General features: G+C 38.9%; 1 protein-coding gene across 6 annotated transcripts in view; it reads right to left on the bottom strand.

Annotated features, from left to right (window-relative positions):
- kcnh1a (potassium voltage-gated channel, subfamily H (eag-related), member 1a) overlaps nt 1–8,446 on the bottom strand; it is a 76,799-nt gene extending 68,353 nt beyond the window's left edge. For 2 of the 6 annotated variants that reach the window (XM_026911918.3, XM_026911920.3), the window contains exons 1-6: nt 7,886–8,439; nt 6,406–6,432; nt 4,478–4,601; nt 3,305–3,411; nt 2,634–2,762; nt 2,237–2,355 (exon numbers count right to left, since the gene is read on the bottom strand). In XM_026911918.3, coding sequence (XP_026767719.2) covers nt 2,237–2,355; nt 2,634–2,762; nt 3,305–3,411; nt 4,478–4,601; nt 6,406–6,432; nt 7,886–7,958 — 579 coding nt within the window. In that variant the 5' untranslated portion in view covers nt 7,959–8,439. Of the gene's footprint in view, nt 1–2,236; nt 2,356–2,633; nt 2,763–3,304; nt 3,412–4,477; nt 4,602–6,405; nt 6,433–7,885 lie in introns of all 6 variants that reach the window. The other 4 variants (XM_034302259.2, XM_034302260.2, XM_026911919.3 and 1 more) reach the window with 4 other exon arrangements.
- Between the last annotated feature and the right edge of the window lie 13,373 nt (nt 8,447–21,819).

Below are 21,819 nucleotides of genomic sequence, written 5' to 3'. Positions count from 1 at the left end.
GTGACGTTAAGGCCACAGGCCTGAAGTTGTTGAGAGCAATGGGATGTCCTTTCTTGGGCATGGGGACTATGCAGGATGTTTTCTAGATTTTACGCACCTTCTTCAGCCTCAGGGAGAGGTAAAAAAAAATGCAGATATGCTCCTGCCAGCTGCTCCGTACACACTTTAAGCACCCCGTGTCGAAGTTGTCAGGTCCTCTGGCCTTGTTAATCCAGGTCTTAGTGAGCTGCCATCTCATCTGGCTGGTTGTGGTCGTGATATTTGGGGTGGTTGGGGATCTGGTGGAGGTGGAGATATGGGGAGAGGGTGGTGGTGATGCTGTCTTCCTGGGTGTGGGAGGTGTTGTTATGTTTTTTGCTGGTGTGATGAGGTGGGCTATGGCTGTTGTTCCCCAATCTTGCCATGCCGCAGGGAGGCCTGCAGAGGAGGGGGCAGCTGAGGTGTAAATGGGGACTGCCATCTTGGAGGTGTGAAAGGGGACATTTGAGAAGTTGGACGGAGGTCTGTTCTGTACTGTACTGGGGAGTCAAACCTGTTGAAAAAACACGTTGGCACAACACTATTCCCCTCAACTGTTCGTTATGACCTTTTCATGCCAGTAATGCTCCTTATTCTCCCCACAACTCTCTCGGATTGTTCTGCTGCAGCTTCCCCTCAATCCTGTTCTTATAGCAGTCTTTAGTCCTCTCAGCTCCCTCCTCAGCTCCTTCTGTATTCCCTTCTTCGCATCTTCAGTGTCCCCTGCCATGAAGGCTCTCTTCCTGTTCAGCAGGGCTTTGATGACCCTGTTGATCCAAGGCTTGTTGTTGGAGAAGCAGCGGACATTCTTCGTGGGGACAACACTCACAGAACCTGATGTACTCAGTTACACACTGAATGAGATCCTCAATGTCATCCCCATGATCTTCCTGAAACAGCTCCCAGTCAGTCACGGCCTCCTCTGCCTCCACAGACCACAGCTGCACAGTCTTGGTGGTTACAGGCTGTCTCCTAACAACAGAGTTGTATGCAGGAGTGAGCTGTATCAAACAGTAGTCTGATTTTCTGGGGGGAAAGGGCGGTGGCACTGTATGCCTCCTTAATATTGGCATGCAGCAAATCCATGCAGTTGGTCAGGGTCGTTGAGATTTTAACATGATTTAAATCTCCATTTATTATGAGGAGTGCACTGGGATACAGTGTCTGCAGGTCTGCGACGGTGGAGTGCATGTCAATGTCGAGTGATCCACTGTCGATGGTGGAATGTAAACAATAACAACAATGGCCACTGAAAACTCCTGGGGCAGATAGAATCGCCTCAAGGGATGGGATCCAGTGGGCAGGTGGTGGGATTGCTGGACTAGAAAATATGCACAGTTATCTAGATTGCAAAGTCATCAGCAGTCAGGGAGGAAGGTGAAGGAGGAGGTGGAGAGTTAAGAAGTGAAGAAATAATGTTTTCTCATTATTGTTGCTCTGCACAGTGTATTTGCTCCCCTTTTCCACCACAGGACCACCACTAAGTATATATGATTTGAAACAAGTAGAACTCAATGCCTATGGTGTCAAAAGGGATGCCACCACCGCCAACAAGTCTAGTCTTTCTTATTATTAAACCGTATATTTGAACTACCCTCAAAATATACTTAAACAGGAAGGAGACTACTGAGAAAAAAACTATTCAGTTCATCTGCTGGTTACAATGGTAATTCCATATAAATCCTACACACAATTAACCACTCATTCTTGAGGTATCATGTTAATAATGATCTCAGCCGGATGGATGGACAGACAGATGGACACACTCCTACATTGATGGTGCTCAGTTAGAGACTAATGCTCATCTTTTTTCCTTATACAGTGTGTGTTAATCATCCTTTAGCCTTCATCAGCATCATCACCACCCAAATCACATCTGCTCAGTGGAGTTCTTGTACTGGTCTCTTTATCTTGATGGATGAGGGAATGATGGAAGGGTGTTAGATAGATAGATAGATAGATAGATAGATAGATATACTTTATTGATCTCATGAGGGAAATTCTTGTGTTACAGCAGCGTGGTCAGTAGCAAGATACAACACGTACACACAAAATATAAAATATAAAATACAATAAGTTAAATTAAATGTAGTAGTGCAGATATGGAAAGTTAGTACTTTGTGCAGAGTAACAGATGGACTACAGTCAGTAACTTTACCTATAAAGTGACCTGCCACACATGGTAACTGGACCTGATAAACTTGAGTAAGATTTGTACCTCGGTCAGACGGGAGTGTTTATGAACGTTTTCTCCTTTGTGGACGGTGGGCTGGAGCTGCTGCAGGACGCCTCGACTGCTGGTCAGAGCTCTGGTCAGGCGTGCAAATTTACCCCAACCTACACACACACAGAAACATAGATCACTGTTAACACACTCCAACACACACACACACACATACAGTGGAGAACATTGTGTAAGATTCAAACTTAAAATGCAGCAGTGAATTTTGGGTATTGTGTCCCCACCTTTAGATATTAATCTTACTGCAGTGCATTCTGGGGTTTTATGAGTGAACTGGATATTATTCACTGACCACAAAGAGGGTAAATTGTGCACTACAGTACATACAATACATCACTGTGAGACATGTTGGAGGTTTTAAGGCCACACCCACCTTTATAGGAGTCATCTTCGATTGGCTGCTTGAAGGCTGTGATGTCATTAAATGTGCATAGGAAAAGCACCACTTTTTCCTGTTCATTCCGTATGGGAGCAATTTTCACAAAGAACCACACTGGTGTTCCTGTCACACATAGATTACAGCAATGCAGATTCATACAGTAATTAAATATTACAAAGCCTACATTAAATCCATCTCTAACATTAATCTCAGCAATGATCAGGAAATATTTTCGCTAATTATTTTTCTCATGGTGCAACACATTTATTCAATTCAATTTTATTTGTATAGTGCTTTTAACAATGGACATTGTCACAGCTTTACAGAAATGGATTAATATGTGAATTTATCTCTATAATAGTATTATATATAATAATATATATAATATTACGATAATTATAATTTAATAATATTTATAATAATAATAATAATAATTATTAGTAGTAATAGTAGTAGAAGTATTACTATTAAAAGTTGATTCCATGTACCATGAAAGTTGTTTCTCTTTAAAAGTGAATATACTTTAATTTCTAAGACTCAAGAATATTGATGAAGGCATCAAAAAAAAATCACAGGGTTAAGACTGCTGTGTTTCTGCTCCTAATACGCACAGTCTGTGTGTGTGTGTGTGTGTGTGTGTGTGTGTGGTGTGTGTTGCCACTCACTATTCTTTTTGTACATTAGGATCTCAAATGAGTTCATCTCGTAGTTCTCAAATGTCAGTCGCACCTTCTCCATTGTTTCTCTGTCTGTGAGTTCACCGTACATAAAACTGGCGATAAAACAAACATGTGGATTTACTGAAAATTCTGATTAAATTATACACATTAAAGTAATGGTACGTTGAACACAGTATGCTACACACACTTAGCTTTGTTTGAATACTAATACATGTAATTTCATCGACATTGCACTGCAAAATATGATTTCTTAACAAGGAAAAATATCTTTAATATGGGCAATTTTATCTAATATTTCTTATTATGAAATTATTATAAATCAAATATAAGGTTAATAAGCCTGTTTTTAGATGCTTTTATTCACTTCAAGCTTTACATTTTCTTATTATATTGGCAGCTAATTTTGCTTCTTTCTAGAAATAAATGCTTAAAATTAGATAAATTATCTTCCAATAGAACTATTTCAAGCTTGAAATGAGTACAAATGTTTTAAAATAGGTTTAATAGTCTTATATTTGGTTTATTGTAATCCAGTGTATCCGGTGTCACCCAGAAGAGGATGGGTTCCCTTTTGAGTTTGGTTCCTCTGAGGGTTTCTTGTCGTCTCAGGGATGTTTTACTTGTAAAATAGTCATATTACAATTGTGGTGTGTTGGTTAAGCTTAAGCTCTATCACCATCATCATGACTGAATCCTACTGCAATAATTCTGAGCACTGTGTTCTGTTTCTCTCTCACACTGTGTGGTTTTGGAACTTTTAAAAATGATATTTTCCCTTTTTAGGTTAAATTGAATCTGTATACACATGCAGTATTTAAGATACACAGTATGCTAATGACTATTATTGTGTAAGAATACTATATTTGTGTAAGACAAAGAAGGATTTATAAAGGTATAGGAATGTTTTGTTCTGTTCTGAGTTGTGTCTTTAAACTGTGCAATTAATGTAATGAGTATGCGGGTCTTTTTGAGCCATTATTTTTATTTTTACAGCTTCTTTATTTTTATCTCTTTTTCTGTATTCCTCTCTGGGGTTGGCAGGTCTGATTGTGTCTCAGTTTTAAATAATATATTCTTGAATAATAAGAATGAAGTGAGTAAAAAAACAGTTTTGGTAGAGTTTTGAAGCATGTGGATAAAAAATTTACATTATGCTACCTGCAGGTGCTGCTCTTCTGCATGACCTCAGCACGGTGGTATCCAGATAGCTTGCAGAATCCATCATTACTGTAGACGATGGGCCAGTCCACGATCTGAGCGTTTCCCAACACAAAGTTTGTATCTGTGGAAATAAGTATTGGAAAAAGAATGAAGGACCAGGTACATGTTAACCATTGTGTTCTCTCAATTTCAGTCTTTTCCTAAAGGTGGAACAATAGTAAAATTATTTATGTGCATTTTTAAAACCCATATCACAGAGATGATGTCCAGTTCATTTTGGAGCTGAGAGTAATAATACTCCTGCCATCAGGTCAATTCCTGAGAATGGAAAGTGCTGTTTTGTTGCTGTTTTTTTTATATTGATTATCATTGAGGTAAGTTAAAATATAAATAAGATTTAAAAATAAATCATAACTTGTTGAAATAAATCCAATTCCATACCCAAACCATATACTAACTCCTCACACTTCACTTACTTGTTATATAAGGTTCCTTCACCTTTACTTATTATGCATAGAGTATATTACTATAGGAGTTGCTCTCATTTCAGATAAGTGAATAGATAAATGGACAGATGGACGGATGGATGCATGAATGGATGTATGGATGATTAAATGGATTTATGGATGGGTGAGTAGCTAGAAGGAATCCTAGAGGAATGGACTGATGAAGGAATGGATGGATGAGTGACTGGACGAAAGGATGTAGAGTTGAATGGATTTGTGAGTAGGGGAAAGATGCACAATCTAGATGAAGGGATGTAGAAATCAATGGCTAGAGTGAAGAATAAGTAGATGGAAAGATGGACCTTTGCATGCTTAATTTGTTTAACACTAGTCTAAACTATTTTTACTTAATAATTTATCAAAACTCTTAAAAGAAAGTGTTTCTCTGTGGTACTTTTGATGTTTATAAGTCATAGCTTATGGAATTTATATGGATTCTCCTTGAAACCTTTTTGAAATGGAATTTCTGTTGTATAGTTCTGCCCCAGAGGGAACAAATAACCTTTAAAGGTGACCTTTTTAAAAAAATATATAAAATAAAAGTGTTATTCTTTAAAAATCTCTTATTTAAATCTGAGGCTTGACATGTTTAGCTGCTTGACAAACCATGTAATTTCCTATTCATTTTCTTTGTTGTGATATCATCCAATTCAGGATGCCAATTGTTATTCTCTTAATGACTAAAAGGGTATTAACTCAATTAGTACATCTCTGCACTTGTTAGCGATTCTACTGATTTAACCAGTAAGTATAATTCGTCAAAATTTGATAAAATACCAGCAGTTGTTGATAGCAGACACAGACTTTTAGATCTGTCTGCTGGGCACAACTCTACTGTGGCTTGAAGTGTATTGTGAACAGCTCTGTTCCGTGTCCATGTCATTAGCTAGTTGATGTTAATGGCTTTGCTGAACTGTTCTAAGGCTTTGTGTGTCTCTGACTCAGGATAATATTATTCACAGTGTACAATCAGACAATGCAGCATGAAATACATCATGTCAACATTTAATATATTAGATCAAAAACATTAATGCAATCAAGTGAAGAATTTTTGGAAATTAATGTAACAAGAATGTGTGAAACAAGATAAACTCTGCTCTGGTGTAAATGGGATGGTCGTCACACAAAGTAGACGTGTTTTCTAAACTAAAACTACAATACCACACACAGACACACACACCACTATGGAGGGAAAAACAAAAAAGGAAAGGTTCCATGCCAACGTTTGTTATTTTACAATGATTCATTCGTCCATCATAAGGAGATGTAAGAATTTTGAATATGATCTCTCTGTAGGAAGATATTATTGATGAGTCAAACTCTGTAAATTAACAGAAATTGGTATAGAACATCAGATCATTGAATGTAGAGGTGGAAAAGAGATTAAAGAGGAAGCGTATTTCTTCGTGTGGTCTGTACCTGTCTGTCTACGTGATAATGTCCAAACTGAAAAGTTAAACAGAAAAGAGGGGTTAAAGCATCATATTGTGGATTTTTGGAAATACACTCTGCACAGTACACTTCTAAGTAAATGCCGTGCTTACAGGGTTAGCTAAAAGTGTACAAGAACACACTGAACCTGTGACTGCTAACAAATAGTGAGTAAGAATGGAGGATTTGATAGATTATCTTGCAGCTTAAACAGAGATCTGTGCAGCTACATATTACTGCCAAAAAATGACTTAAGCAACCGAATTCATATGAAAAGTTCAGAGGTTTAGGGGATATTTTCATGAGACCAGGTATATTATTGCCAATTCACTTGACACAAATAGGAGTTAGATGTACATAAAAAGTCTGGAGACACAACTCAAAAATGCAACTTGATTTGGCTGAAAAGTGTGTCTGAAATTAACAGTTCATTTATTAAGGCTGTAGCTCATCACGCAAACTGCCCGAGGAACCTCCTATTACATTCTCAATGTGCAATGTCACAAAAGTACTGTTTAATAGTTTTTATATGTGAGGTGTGTGTTTGTGATGTATGTGCTATGAGCAGGGTTGCCAGATCAAAAAAAAGCAGCCCAAAAGACGAGTAGTATTAAAATACATAGTTTAAGACCAATATCTTAAAATGGTCCTGTATTATTACGCATTTGTTATAAAAAATCTGTGAGAACAAACAAAAATTCAGGAGTAATTCAGAAGTCAATCCAATTCAATGTAAAAACCACACAGCTGTGAACACTGCTTGTAAAGCTTTAAACCACACGCATGGTGCTAATTTACATCTGGTGTACAAAACCACATTTTATTATATGTTGTATTAAATTATATATATTATATTAAAGGTATTCTTTAATTATGTACCCACAGTCCCAACGGCAATGCGGTACACCACATAATAAAGTAATAAAGATAGTAACACTGCATAGAGCATTAACATTACTACAGTAACACCACACGCATAGCATTTATTATTCCACAGTAATGTGCAATTACTCTTACAGGATGGTGAAGTCTGTACATACTGTCCTCTATTCTGTATATGTCCTGCATTGCTAGATTATTACTGATCCAGTAGCTAATACACTATAAACTCAGTTTAAACTACTTAAGCTACAGATCGTTTTCTGTAAAATAAATAAATGAATAAATTAGTAACCTCCTTATAAACGCAGCATAGCTTAATTTTAAAACAAACTATTCAAATATAAGGCTCATTATGGAAATATCTACCACCATAGTTAGTTTTTTGTCGGTCTTTCTTAAACTTGCAGTTAAATCTGAGACATTATTTACACTTGTTTAAAGTTATAGAACGGCAGATTGTAAAATGAAAGGCCTTGCAAAGCTTTTATATATAAAATGTGACTATAATCATATAAACGTCTGAATAAAACACAGGGCCCACTGTGGTGTGTGTGTGTGTGTGTGTGTGTGTGTGTGTGATTCTTACCGTTCGATCTCCTCACTATATTCTCCAGGAAAGTGTTTTGAGGGGCCACGAGCCCCCTCCGGCCGCCGGCCATCGCCGCGGCTCACACGCGCCTTTCTCACTCTCCACTATGCTTATTTCTTCTCTTCTTTTCTTATTCTCTATTTTCTTCTTTTTCTCTTATCTTTTTAGAGTCGATGATGTATGGAACAGGCTCAGCGCGCGCAGCAACGGCTCCGGCGCTGTCCGTCGGTCCGCGCGCACCTGCCTCCTCCTCCTACTTTCCTCGCGGCACCTGCGGCTGTGTGTGTGTGTGTGTGTGTGTGTGCGTGTGTGTGTCCTCCACTCCTTCCTCTTTGTCTCGTCCTCCGTTAGTCAGTGTTTGCTAATGTGCGCGCGCCATCTAAAGAATTTCGGGCGGTGTATTTTGGGAGACTGGTTTGTCAGTTTGGGAGATAACATTTCGGTATTATGTAAGATAATAAATGATGACACATTACCAACAAAGTTTGAGGCTAATTTATAGGGAAAACGGGGAGCATTTTAAATTAGGACTAGAACGCCAATCTTGCCATTTTTCTGCAGCCAAAAATAACATCTGATATTTTAAACCCAAATCTGGAGCACCATCTACTGGTCATGACACTGCAGGTTGCCAGATTGGGCAGTACACGTATTTTGAAAATGACTACTAAAGGAAAGATTTTGGATTTTTGCAGTTACCATATACCGTTGCAATGTGTGTGTGTGTGTGTGAAACTCCTCCCAAAGCAGCGTTTCCCCAGTCAGGTTTGTGGAGGTGTTCATTGTCTCACACAGACTTAATATGTTTTCTGACTCTGTTTACAGCCTGTTATCTTTAAACACGGACAAAAGCACTAAGTCATAGAGAGAAAAACACTTCCACTGAAAATCACTTTCAGTCATTGAAAATCACAAAAATCGCCATTCTGTGCACTTCCCTATTCAGCCACACAAACTGGATTGTCATGGGAGGAATCATTGTAACTTCAACCTAACCCTTACCCTAACCAGATGTTCTTCACTACAACTGATGATACCTTTATTCTGGAGTACGAAATTTAGCATTTATAAGCTGTTGTAGCAGAATGTTTATTTATTCCTAAAATCTATTTTGTTTTGTAAGTCCCAGTAGCATGACCAAGATGGTGGTGTGTACAACGCAAGGTTCACCGTCTCGCCAGGTGTTGCAAATCAGTGATTTTCTATCTAGTAATTTTCAATCTAGCTGTTAGTTATAACCCTGCAAACAAGTCTTATAGCAGGCATATAAGAAATATAGCCAGGGTAGCCAGAACACTCTGCTCATGTAAGACAGCCAGTCCGAAAAGCTCAGCACTGCCATCGAGGCCGTAAACAAAGACACCTGAGCAGGTGAGGAGGGAACTGAAAAACCTACATGCAGAAAGAGCAGCAGGCCCTGATAGTGTCAGATGTGAAATACTGAAGGCTTGTGCAGATCAGTGTAAAGTTCTACAGTATATCTATAAAGTATTATAACTTATAAAATAATAGCCTGAAACTGGAAAAGTTCCCATAATTTTGGAAGACATCCTGCCTAGTTCCGTTACCCAAGAAGAAGAATAATCCAAAGGAACTGAATTACTACAGACATGTAGCAAAAGTACTGGTACTAGGACCACAAGCAGCTAGTAGTATTCTTTTTGATTACGTATTAACTCTGGATGCCCATTCAGTTACATCATGTGCAGCAGTAAAAGACCTTGGTGTGATTATTGACTCCAGTCTTTCATTTGAAGCTCATGTAGATAATATAACTAGGATAGCTTTCTTTCATCTCAGAAATATTACTAAGATAAGAAATACAATGTCACTACACGATGCAGAAAAATTAGTTCATGCTTTTGTTATCTCTAGGTTGGATTACTGTAATGCCTTACTGTCTGGATGTTCCAGTAGATGCATAAACAAGCTCCAGTTAGTCCAAAATGCAGCAGCCGGAGAGCTTACTAAAACCAGAAGATATGACCACATCACCCCTATCTTATCCACACTGCATTGGCTCACAGTCAAATTTCCTGGTCTTGTGCCGCAGTACCTGAGTAAACTTCTGGTCTTTTATGATCTGCCACGCCTGGTGAAGATGCAGTGGTATGCTCATTAAAGATAAATTTATAAATTTAAAATTTATATCCAGAATTTATATATTTCTGTATAGTTGCTTTGTAACGATATCCATTCTTAAATGTGCTATAGAAGTGAAATTGAATTGAACTGAATTACCACTACCGAGACAGCCAGCCAAGCCCCCTGTACAATGGCCAAAGATGTCCCTTCACTGAAGCTTTTTTTTTTTTTGCAAATATAAGGCAATGTCCTATCCCTACCAATGCTCACTTTAATAGGAACACCTGTATACCTGCTCATTTATGCAGTTATCCAATCAGCCAATCATGTGGAAGCAGCACAATGCATAAAGTCATGCAGATACAGGTCAAGAGCTTCAGCTAATGTTCACATCAAACATCAGAATGTTGGAAAAAGTGTGATCTCTGTGACTTTAACTGTGGCTTGGTTGTTGGTGCCAGATGAGCAGGTGTGAGTATTTCAGAAACTGTATTTCAGAAATATCACACACAACAGTCTCTAGAGTTAACATAGATGAAGATTAGAAAAAAAAAATCACATTGGTCTTTTTCCAGTCTTCAACTGTCCAGTTTTGGCGAGTCTGTGGACAGTAACTGTGTGTCTGTGTGTGTGTGTGTGTGTATGTATATATATATATATATATATATATATATATATATATATATATATCCATACATACATACACACCGATCAGCTATAGCATTAAAACCACTCACCTGGTGCCATCTCTTCCCCAGGTAAGCAATGCGCACTCACCCATCCACATGATGTAAAAGAAAATGTGATTCATCAGACCAGGCCACCTTCTTCCATTGCTCTATGGTCCAGTTCTGATGTTCACATGCCCATTGTAGGTGCTTTCGGCATTGGACAGGGGTCAGCATGGGCACTCTGACTGGTCTGCAGCTATGCAGCCCCATACGCAGCAAGCTGCGATTCACTGTGTGTTCTGATACCTTTCTATCATAGCCAGCATTAACCTTTTCAGCAATTTGTGCTATAGTAGCTCTTCTGTGGTGTCAGACTAGATGGGCTAGCCTTCGCTCCCCACTCGGACCACTTTTGGTAGGTACTAACTACTGCATATGTGATGGAGTTAAAAAGAACATTAACTCTGATGATATTCATGGTGTTGAATTACATGAAATTAGAGGGTAAATTAAATCAAATGGTGTTTAGGTGCCCCCTTGTGGTTAATGCATTGCAGACATTTATTATTTTGCCCTCGCGCGCCTACCGTAGTTCAGCAGAAAATGGCTGACACTGCTGCGGGTAAGCGTGTTTCTCTTCTCTCCTGTTTATGGTGTTTAAAAAAAAAAGTGATAAAAGTGTGTTTAATGAGTTTTTCAAATGTAAACGTTTGTAGCAATTATATCAACAAATGTAAAGTGAGTTGGATGGGTTTATATGTCCGATGGAAACTTTGTTGAGTACTTATCATTGTGCCTCGTGTCTCATGCAGTGAAATTAATGTGCTGCTGCTTATGTAGCATCAGATGGCTAAATGGAATACACACAGTTACCCTTAACGAGAGAGTTTGTTCATTTTATGTTTTTCTTATTTCAGTGTTTTATGTCTGCAGTGTTTTCACCCTGTCTAATAATACATTTTGATGTATTCCTCAGGTATGTCATTTTCATGTTTATTTTTGTTGTTTCATTAACATGGAATTGTTACAGTGTTTTCACCCTGTCTAATAATACATTTTGATGTATTCCTCAGACACGATTATCATTGCTGCGGAGAATAAAAGAAAGAACAGACAACCAGAGTCTTGTGTGTGTTGTCCATTTAAAGTTTGTGACGGTTGTGTGGGATGTGTTAAGGCCACATTGGGGACAACAATCGTTACACATACCAGGAACACTCCAGAAATCATCACAATTTGGCCCATGTCAAAGTCACTCAGATCCTTACACTTGCCCATTTTTCCTGCTTCCAACACATCAACTTCGAGAACTGACTGTTCACTTGCTGCCTAATATATCTCAATCCTTGACAGGTGCCATAAAACTGCACATATTGTAACTGAGTCTAAAAAATAATAATTTCATTATTTTCACAGGCAGTTTTGCTCTACAGCATTTCTTTGCGTGTGCCTAAGACTTTTTACACAGTACCGTGTTGTAGCAATCTCCCGGGTTCAGGCAAAAATGAGGAAGCAGGAGGCAGGCTTAGAACAACTCAGGGGTGTTTTATTTTCAGTTTCTCTTCCACTTTCCATGGTCTATTTAAGTTCCACACACACATACACTCGCACACACACGGCTCTGTGCTGGATCAGGGCTCTCCCTCTTGAGGCGCTCCTCTCTCTCCCCCTTATCCTTGCCCCAGCTCACTGCAACACAGAATACTTGTTAGTCAATCTCCCCACAGGTGTGCATTCCTTACCACTCACCTCCCCCGGCTCCGCCCTCCATTCACAAATCAGCGCTTGACCATGCCCCTGCTTCCACGTATGTATATATACAGTATATATATATATCCATCTGTCTGTCCATCCATCTGGCTGAGATCATTATTAACATGATATCTCAAGAATGAGTGGTTGAATGTGTGTAGGGTTTATATGGAATTACCATTGTAATCAGCAGATGAACTGACTAGTTTTTTTTCTATCGTTTCCTCCCCGTTTGAAGTATATTTTGAGGGTATTTCAGAATACAGTTTATTAACAAGAAATATTAGACTTGTTGGCAGCAGAGGCATCCCTGTTGATGCCATTGGCATTGAGTTCATATAAGCTTAGTGGTAGTCCTGTGGTGGAAAAGGGGAGCAAATACACTGTGCAGGGCAACAATAATGAGAAAACATTATTTCTTCATTTCTTAACTCTCCACCTCCTCCTTCACCCTCCTCCCTGAATGCTGATGACTTTGCCACCTAGATAATTGTGCATATTATCTAGTCCAGCAATCCTACCACCTGCCCACTGGATCCCTTCCACAATGCTCCAGACCAACTAACAAAACCTCCTCCCCTTCATCATCCATTGTAAATAACACCTAGTCAGGTACTGACTGCCTTCAAGACAGCAAGGATTTTTCCCATCTTGAAGAAGCCCAAACTATATACCTCAGTAGTCAGTAACTACCTGTATCACTTCTTTCTTTTCTTTCAAATGTTCTTGCCATAGTCAGTCAGTTGTATCTCTGTCTTAACCATAATAACTTCCAAGATCCTAACCAGTCTGTCTTCAGCAGCACACTACACAGAAACTGCCCTCATGGCTGTTACTGAGAAACTTCATGCCACTACATCAGACTGTCATCGGTCCTCATCCTCATCCTTTCAGCAGCCTTCAAAATGTTCACTCACAAGACTCTTCTGTCCATCCTCATGAGTCTTGAAAAAACTGGTACAGCATGGCAGTGGTTTGCTTTTTACCGTGAAGGTCATATCAGATGATATGGAGGGGAAGCACATTTGCTCTAGGCAGACACAGCCTCAGTGCTGTGTCCTCTTCTGTTCTCTCTCTATACTTGATCTCTCAGTGAGGTCATTTCCTCTATACATGCTCTCTTAGTGAGGTCATATACTCTATACCCACTCTCTCAGTGAAGTCATGTACTCACCTAAGTTTTCATACCAATGTTATGCTGATGAGACTCAACTCATTCTCTCCTTTCTTCCCTCAGACACTCATGTTTCTGCTTGGATCTCTGCATGTCTAACAGATATCACATCTTGGATAGCAGTTCACCAGCTGAAATTAAATCCTAGCAAGACTGGGCAGCTGTACATCCCTGGAGATGCATCCCCATGTCATGATTTTGTGATCTCCCTGGACAAGATTCAGATCACAGAATCAAAGATCATGCAATCTTGGGGTAGTTCTGGACAACCATATTCCTTTTTCACTTTACATTGCTAACCTGACCCAGTCACACAGGTTTTTCTTTTAGAACATCAAGAGTATCTGACCTTTCCTGTCCACAGAGGCTACTCAAGTGCTTGTTCAGTCCCTTGCCATCTCAAGCCTGGAAACTGCAACTTGCTCTGCCTCTGGGTCAGATGCCTCTGACCCTTGCAACTGAACCAGAATGCAGCTGCAATATTTGTGTTCAACCTCCTCAAGTTCTCCCACACCATACTATTGCTGTGTTCCCTCCATTGGCTTTCTGCAGCTGCTCACATCAAATTTAAAACCCTCATGCTTGCCTACAAAGGCATTTATTACATTTGCTCTGCACCACACTCCCTTCAAGCCTCTAACATGGCTCACCTAGACCCATCTTTCCTTAAAATCAGGGAGACCTGCATCAAGAGTCTTCTCTTTCCAGGCACCCAGGTGGTTAAATGAATGTCCCCTGGCAGCTGAGTCAATTTCTCACTGGTTCTCGTTTTAGAATCAGAATCGTTTTACTGGCCAGGTAGGACACAGTATACGTAATGCAAACTATGCAAAACACACAGTAAACACAAGGCAAGAAAATTTAATTTAGAAAGTTGTGATTTAATGTGCAGTGTCATCCCTTTAGTAACAACTTATTCTCACCAGACACAATTACTAAATAATAGGATCAAAAACAATTTTAAACACACTCAACAATATTTACCTGCCTTGCAAAATTTCAAAGTCATCTTGGCCTACTGAAACAATAAAAACCTTAAAGATATCCTTGTCCGAACTAGATTCACTTCCACAGGCTCCAATGGCAGGCTCCTTGGGAATGATACCACAAGAAAATAAAATATATTTCAGGAATACCCATTCTCCAGAACCTCAATTTAGATACAAATAATATTGTTTATTGCATAACATGTTCATACTGCCACAAATGCTAAATACATGAAACTAAAAACACATTAATATTAAGGTTAAAACAACACATACACAACATCACTAATAATACAAAAAATACACAATTAATCAGTCATTTTAAAGAACATGGTTTGGATAATTTAACAGTCTCAGGGTTGGAAGCCAGCTAACCTGGACAGATAAACAGAGAAAAAAGTGTGAGATTGATACACAGATTAAAACAAGGATTCCCATGGGACTTAACGAAAAGGGTTAGGGTTAGTAAGAAATCATCCTAAACACAAACCCATACAAAACCACCAATTCAGATCAAAGATCAAGTTTTTAAAAATCAGGCCAGGGATATTCTTATTGTCTACATGAGAGCGGAATTTATATTCATTATATTATTTCAAATATGAAGTCTACAAACTGTCCTACAGATGTTCTACCTTCAGATATTTTTTAAGAAGCTTTTCCAACTTTAAGTGTGGTTCTTACTGCTATTATTAATAGCTCCCTAGAAAATGGAATTGTACCAGCCACTTTTAAACATGCTGTGGTTCAGCCACTGTTGAAAAGGCATAATCTTGATCAACATGATCTGAATAATTACAGGCCAATCTCCAAGCTATCTTTTATTTCAAAAGTTTTGGAAAAAGTTGTTTATTCTCAGATCTCTTTGTACTTGAGTACTTTCAACATTTTTGATACATTTCAGTCTGGTTTTAGAGAACTCCACAGTACTGAATCTGCTTTGTTAAAGGTCGCCAATGATATTTTACACTCTCTTGACTCTGGCTCCTGCTGTCATTTAATCCTGCTTGATCTAAGTGCAGCTTTTGACACAGTGGACCATGAGATCCTTTTGAAAAGACTGAATCATGTCATTGGGTTTCAGGGATCTGTGTTGAAGTGGTTTACCTCTTATCTTAAGGGGAGAACCTTTTCAGTTAATATAGGGAATTGTTTCTCACCACATGCACAAATATCTTATGGTGTTCCCCAGGGTTCCATTTTGGGACCTCTTCTATTTGTTCTATACATGCTCCCCTTGGGCCACATTATCCAGAAGCATAACTTATCATATCATTGTTATGCTGATGACACACAACTTTATTTTCCTTTTAGTACAAACAACAGCTGTTCGGTGCAAAATCTATTTGATTGTCTCGGTGACATTAATGGATGGACGTGAATTTTTTGCAGATGAACAGTGATAAAACTGAAATAATTATCTTTAGTCCACCAGTCTCAACTGCTGGTATTGTTAATCAGTTAGGTACGCTGTCTTCCAATGTGCATGACTGCATCAAAAACCTTGGTGTTATTCTAAATCCTTCATTGTGTTTTGATAAGCAGATTAATGCTGTTGTCAAAAGCAGCTTCTTTCAGTTGAGACCAATTGCTAAAATCAACAAGATGCTATCTAAGAAGGATCTGAAAACTGTTATTCATGCATTTATAACATCAAGGTTGGACTACTGTAATTCCCTTTATTTGGGGTTGCCCAAGACTGCTCTAGATCGCCTGCAAATGGTGCAAAATGCAGCGGCCAGACTTTTGACTGGCACCAGGAAGCATGAGCACATTACTCCTGTGCTTGCCTCTCTTCACTGGCTGCCAGTCAATTTCCACATTAAGTTTAAAATTTTATTATTTGTTTTTAAAGCTTTGCATAGGCTTGCTCCACCATACATATGTGAGCTCCTTAATCTGTACATTGCCCCAAGATCTCTTCTGCTCCCAGGCTCTGGAATAGTCTCCCTTTTCATATAAGATCATCCTCCTCTATTGCTATGTTCAAATCCTCCTTGAAGACTCACTTTTATTCTTTATCTTTTAATTCATTCTGAGCCTTGAAAATGTCCATTTGTCTTCTGGTATTTTGTATTGTTAAATGTTTTTTGTGTATAGATTTGCTTTATACAATTTGTACAGCACTTTGGTTTCAACTTCAGTTGTTTTTAAATGTGCTTTATAAATGAATAAACTAAATTAAACTAAACTAAACGTACCTGAACCAACTAAAATGGGGGTATAGATACAGGGACTCCTGATTTGAAGAACTTTCTGAAGTAACCAAAATGGAAGGCATAGGTACAGCTACTCTTATTTTGAAAATCTAACTGAGGCAGCCAAAATGGAAGGCTCAGATAAAGGGACCAATCAGAAGTCACCAAGTCAGCACCCTCATTTGGAGGGAAAACCAAAGCCACAGACAAAGCTGCTCCTTATTATACAATACAGCCAATCACAATTCAATTAACTGATCTTGACCACACCTATGGCTTAACCACACCTACACATACACTGTAGTTTATAATTTTAGCCCAGCCTCCCCAAACCAGTTGATAGTCTTCTGAGGAAGCATTTTTTTTTATGCCAACTGCTTTTTTTTTTTTAAAGCAATCTCTTCACAGTGTCTCTCTTCTAACTTTTCACAAAAAGTTTTTTTTGTTAAAAAAGAGAATACTAATAAAGATCAAGTTTTTAATCTGTGCTGTGAGAAGGATACAATAGGAACCCAAAACTCACAGTAGCACAAAGGAACCAGACTATTGCTTTCCTGAAGGAAGTAACAAGAACATTCTCCTCAATTTGGTGGGGGGGGTTTCACCATTTTCAATTGGCTTGAGGGACTTTTCTCATGAAACCCAAAAATCCAGGATCTTTGGTCAAAAGACAAAGAAAAACAAAGACCAAAAACTTAAGAAGGGCAAGACCTGAGCAGATACTATTGGGTAAGAGCACCTTCACTATTTTACTTACTTTGTTGACCTTACCTCACTGCAGATTTATAGAATGATTTCCAGAATAGACTTACTGTTTTAGGAGACCAGGAACAAACTTGGAATGGGGGAAACACAAAGACACACACATCACTAAGCAGTTACAACACACTTAACAAAGCTTATTTTAAATTCGTACAAGCAACACATCACCTGGAAATGGTAGAAAATTCCTTACACACAGGCAGTTTTCCAACACGCATGTCCAGACAGGTCAACAAACTCACACAATTCATAAAATCATTATCACCTAGGAATGTATCCACAGAGAAAATCACTCAGAACACACTCACCTGGATGAAGAATAAATTTACATGCAAATTTTGGAAGAACATCACACACAGGTCATAATAAACCTCATGGAAAATAGTCAAAAGTTTAGTGACTTGGAATGTACAGTGGCAGTGAAATGGCCCTGAAACAGGTTCAAACACAAATTGAGAGGTAGCACTTTAGCTTATTACAAAGATACCATCAAAAACAAACAAATATGATGATGAGATGTAGTAAAGAGAAAAAATCTCTCACCAAACCCAATTTTGAATACTAACCTGCCAAGTCTGCTACAGTGGTTAAACCTACAAGACTGTCCTCAGACTCCTCATACGATGGACTTTTAGACATCATTAGTCTAGAAAATAGATCCTACAGACACATTAATACAGACAGAAAGGCAGTAGATTGGTACATCTCTATTCGTAAACCCATAGTTTTTATTGGGGACTCCAACCTCAGCTGCATTTCCAAAATCGGAGACACGAGCATACAAGTTGACAGCTTTCCTGGATCCAATTTGATTCACGTTTCCAAAATTCTCCAAAAGCAACGGCACCCACACACACAAAAGGTATTACTATTGGTAGCCTTAAACAACAGGGAACAGCATCCACACAAAATTCAAGCAATTACAATGCCTGAATTACATTACAATGGAGAACAGCTCATGTAGTATTTCCAAATGCCACAGGTGTTTAGAAGTGTGTAGAGGTGTGTTGTGAGGTGTTGTGTGGTGTGTAGCAGTGTGTTTTGAGGTATGTAGAGGTTTGTTGGGAGTTTTGTACAGGTGAGTAGAGGTGGGTTGAAGTTGTACGGAGATGTGTTGGGAGGTTTGTAGAACTGTGTTGGGAGGTGTATAAAGTTGTGTAGAAGTGTGACGGTGGGGTGGCTAGCCGCTTTATGTCCCAGGGTGCCCTCATGCACGCAAAGTACATTGTTCTTAACCATTACGTGACAAAAGCTTACCTAAAAATCTCTCTCTTTCTCTCTCTCTGTCGAGCTACACATGTTAGTCTTGAGATACCAGTGATCCTGACCCCTTCTGCTCTCCAGACCTGCCTGATCCATCCTCATGCCCTAATTCTGTTTGGAGTTCTCATCGGTTGCAGATCACTTGCTCCTGCTGGGGGTGGCCTCACATGGATTACTGAGGATGATGCTGCTTGGAGGCCATGGAGATGGCTTGGGGATCTCATATGGGCAGTTGTCCTGTGATGGCTTGGGACCGCGATTGCTGTGGTGGCTTTGGGGCTGCAGACTCAGGTCTCCATCAATGGACAGTGGATAGGTTCAACAAACCAGACTTTATGTGAAAACTGTGATGAATTTACTGGTTGCACAATTGCACTATTTGTTTTAGGGATTATTAATAACTGCACTATCCATTATGCCCTCGATGAGGATGGGTTCCCTTTTGAGTCTGGTTCCTCTTAAGCTTTCTTCCTCATATCATCTCAGGGAGTTATTCCTTGCCACCATTGCCTCTGGCTTGCTCATTAGGGATAAATTCACACACTTACAATTTATTTTTGATTTCATTTAATTTGAATGTATTTATTTCTGTAAAGCTGCTTTGTGACAATGTCCATTGTTAAAAGCGCTATACAAATAAAATTGAATTGTGTAGATGTGTGTTAGGTGTGTAGAGGTGTGTGGGGACGTGTGCAGAGGTGCATAGAGGTTTTTGGCATATGTGTAGAGGTGTATTGGGAGGACTGTGGGGTTAGGGGGTTAAGGTTAGGATTTTGAATCTAATGTTTGTTTTAGAAAACTGATCCAAACTTGTTTTGCACAGGTTAGGGTTCAGGTCAGGCATTGGTGAGAGTACAGTGATTCCCCCATCACAATAATCCATTGTGTGGTTGAATAGGGAACCAAGGAAAGTGCTTGGGCCAGCGCTTTTTAAGCACTGCCATTGTTCCTGTGGCAAACACCTGCTTGGGGTCTGCTATCTGCTTTAAACTGTTAGGTTTGGAGCTGATTTAAATGTTTAAGTGTTTTAAACCTCATTATATCCTGCTTTAATTACAGATTTGGCTAAAAGTCTAATGGTTTTTATGTTTTGGATATGTTGGGGGTTACGGTTAAGTTTTGGTTTAGGTTTTTTGGCTAGGGTTTAGGGCTAGAGTTAATGGTCAGGATCAAGAGTTGAGGATTAGGATTTAAGGTTAAGGGTTTTGGCTAAGGTTGAAGGTTCACATTAGGGTTGAGATTTGTGGGTTAGGGATTAAGGTAAATGTTTTAGATTTGGACTAGGTTTAGGGTTACGGTCTAGAGCTGAAGGTCAGGGTTGAGGGTTTTTCTCTTTTTTTGTGGTAGATGATTAGTTTTATATTATGTCAAATGTTATTAATAATATTTTAGGTTAGAGCTGTAGGCTAATTCTCAGTGTTAAAATATTAAGGAGTAGGGTTAGGGTTAGGGTTAGGTTTAGTGAATTTACAATGATTCAAGATGGGAGATTGAGGTTAGGGTAGGGAGGGGGAAAGGAAAGGGGTTAGAATTAGGGTTGAAGTGAAGGTTAGGATTAGGGTTCAGGGTAGGAGGTTGAGGTTAGGGTTGGGATGAAGGTTAGGGTAAGGGTTAGGGTTCGGATTAGGGTTCAGGGAAGGAGGTTGAGGTTAGGGTTCGGAATAAGGTTTGGGAGTTGAGGTTCCCGGTCAAAAATGGGTGTGGGATGAGGGTTAGGGTTGAGGTAAAAGCTGAAAAATTGTGTGGAGATAAAGTAAAACATCACAATATTCTGGGTTTATAAAACAAGTTAATCAATTTATTTTACTGGATCAACCCATGGTATTGGCCGTCCCAGTGAAAAAAGTGCTGAAACCTAAAAGAAGTGCTATAAGTGCTGGTAAAAGTGCTAACAATTGAATCAAGTACTATTTAAATATTTTTTAAAAAATGTTTACAAAGTGTGTATTTGTGAGTGCACAAATCCAACAAGTTGTGTTAAATCATCAAATCAAAACAAAACGCTCCACCGAGACCTCCATTATACAATGGATTGTTCCAGTATAAAGTGCTATTTTTAGAATAAATCACAATAAATGTGACAGAATGGGTATAAAGAAGAGCAATGTGTCAAGTAGGAAGTTGAAAAATTATATAATTACATATCTCCTCTCTCTCTATGGGTATCTCTGGCTCCAAGTCTCCAAGTCTAACATTGAATCTAATATTGAAGCCATGAGGATGTTCTGTGTGCAGTTTACCTATTCAATATGCTTCTCTTTTTCTTCTCTGTTCCCTGTCCCATGCCCTATTGGCCTCCAAACCCGAGATCCTGAGATTCTGTATCCCAACCATTGCAAAATGGCATATCAAATGTGTGTTGCATAGTCTGTGTTGAATGGAGTATATGTGCTGTTGTATGGCAGTGTGTGCAAGTGATCATGTAAATGATATTCATGGTTTTGAGGTTTGTTATTTGTGGAACTAGGTGTCCCTTGTTTCCCATCTCCACTGTCCTGAGCTGTTGAAAATGTATTTCTAATACAGAAGGAGTCACTCATTGGTCCAATTTCAAACCGGCCCTGACCAGGAGATCCCTTAGATTTTTGTTTCTTCTATTAGCTGATATTGGTTTGAATGATCGAAGCAGTGTGTATATTTCTTGTGTTTTTTGGAATTGTTGTTTAAGCTTATTGTTGAGAATTTTGGATGTTTCTGAAAAGGTTGTGACTATGGGGATGACATCCTTGGGTTCTGTCACCAATCGTGTTGGGTTATTTCTGAGATCCTGTAACGTGTCTCTCTTAATGGATCTCAAGAATCTCTTAGAATACCCTCGGGGTCTAAGGGCTTTGTATAGAGTTTGTGTTGCTTCATGGAAATGTTGATCGAATGAACAAATTCTATGAAATCGTTCAAATCACAAAATCAAATTTGTGATTTGATTATCCCTTTGAAGGTATGTCTAGGATAACTTGTTTTGAATAGTAGAGAGTATGAATCAGTGGGTTTGAAAAAATCTTTCGTATGTAGTGTTTTGGAATTATTCTCCGTCGGGATG

This window comes from Pangasianodon hypophthalmus, chromosome 10 (genome assembly GCF_027358585.1).
Source record: "Pangasianodon hypophthalmus isolate fPanHyp1 chromosome 10, fPanHyp1.pri, whole genome shotgun sequence".
NCBI lineage: Eukaryota > Metazoa > Chordata > Actinopteri > Siluriformes > Pangasiidae > Pangasianodon > Pangasianodon hypophthalmus.
The sequence above is the reverse complement of the archived record's forward strand: the minus strand, read 5'-3'. Positions and strand labels throughout refer to the sequence as shown.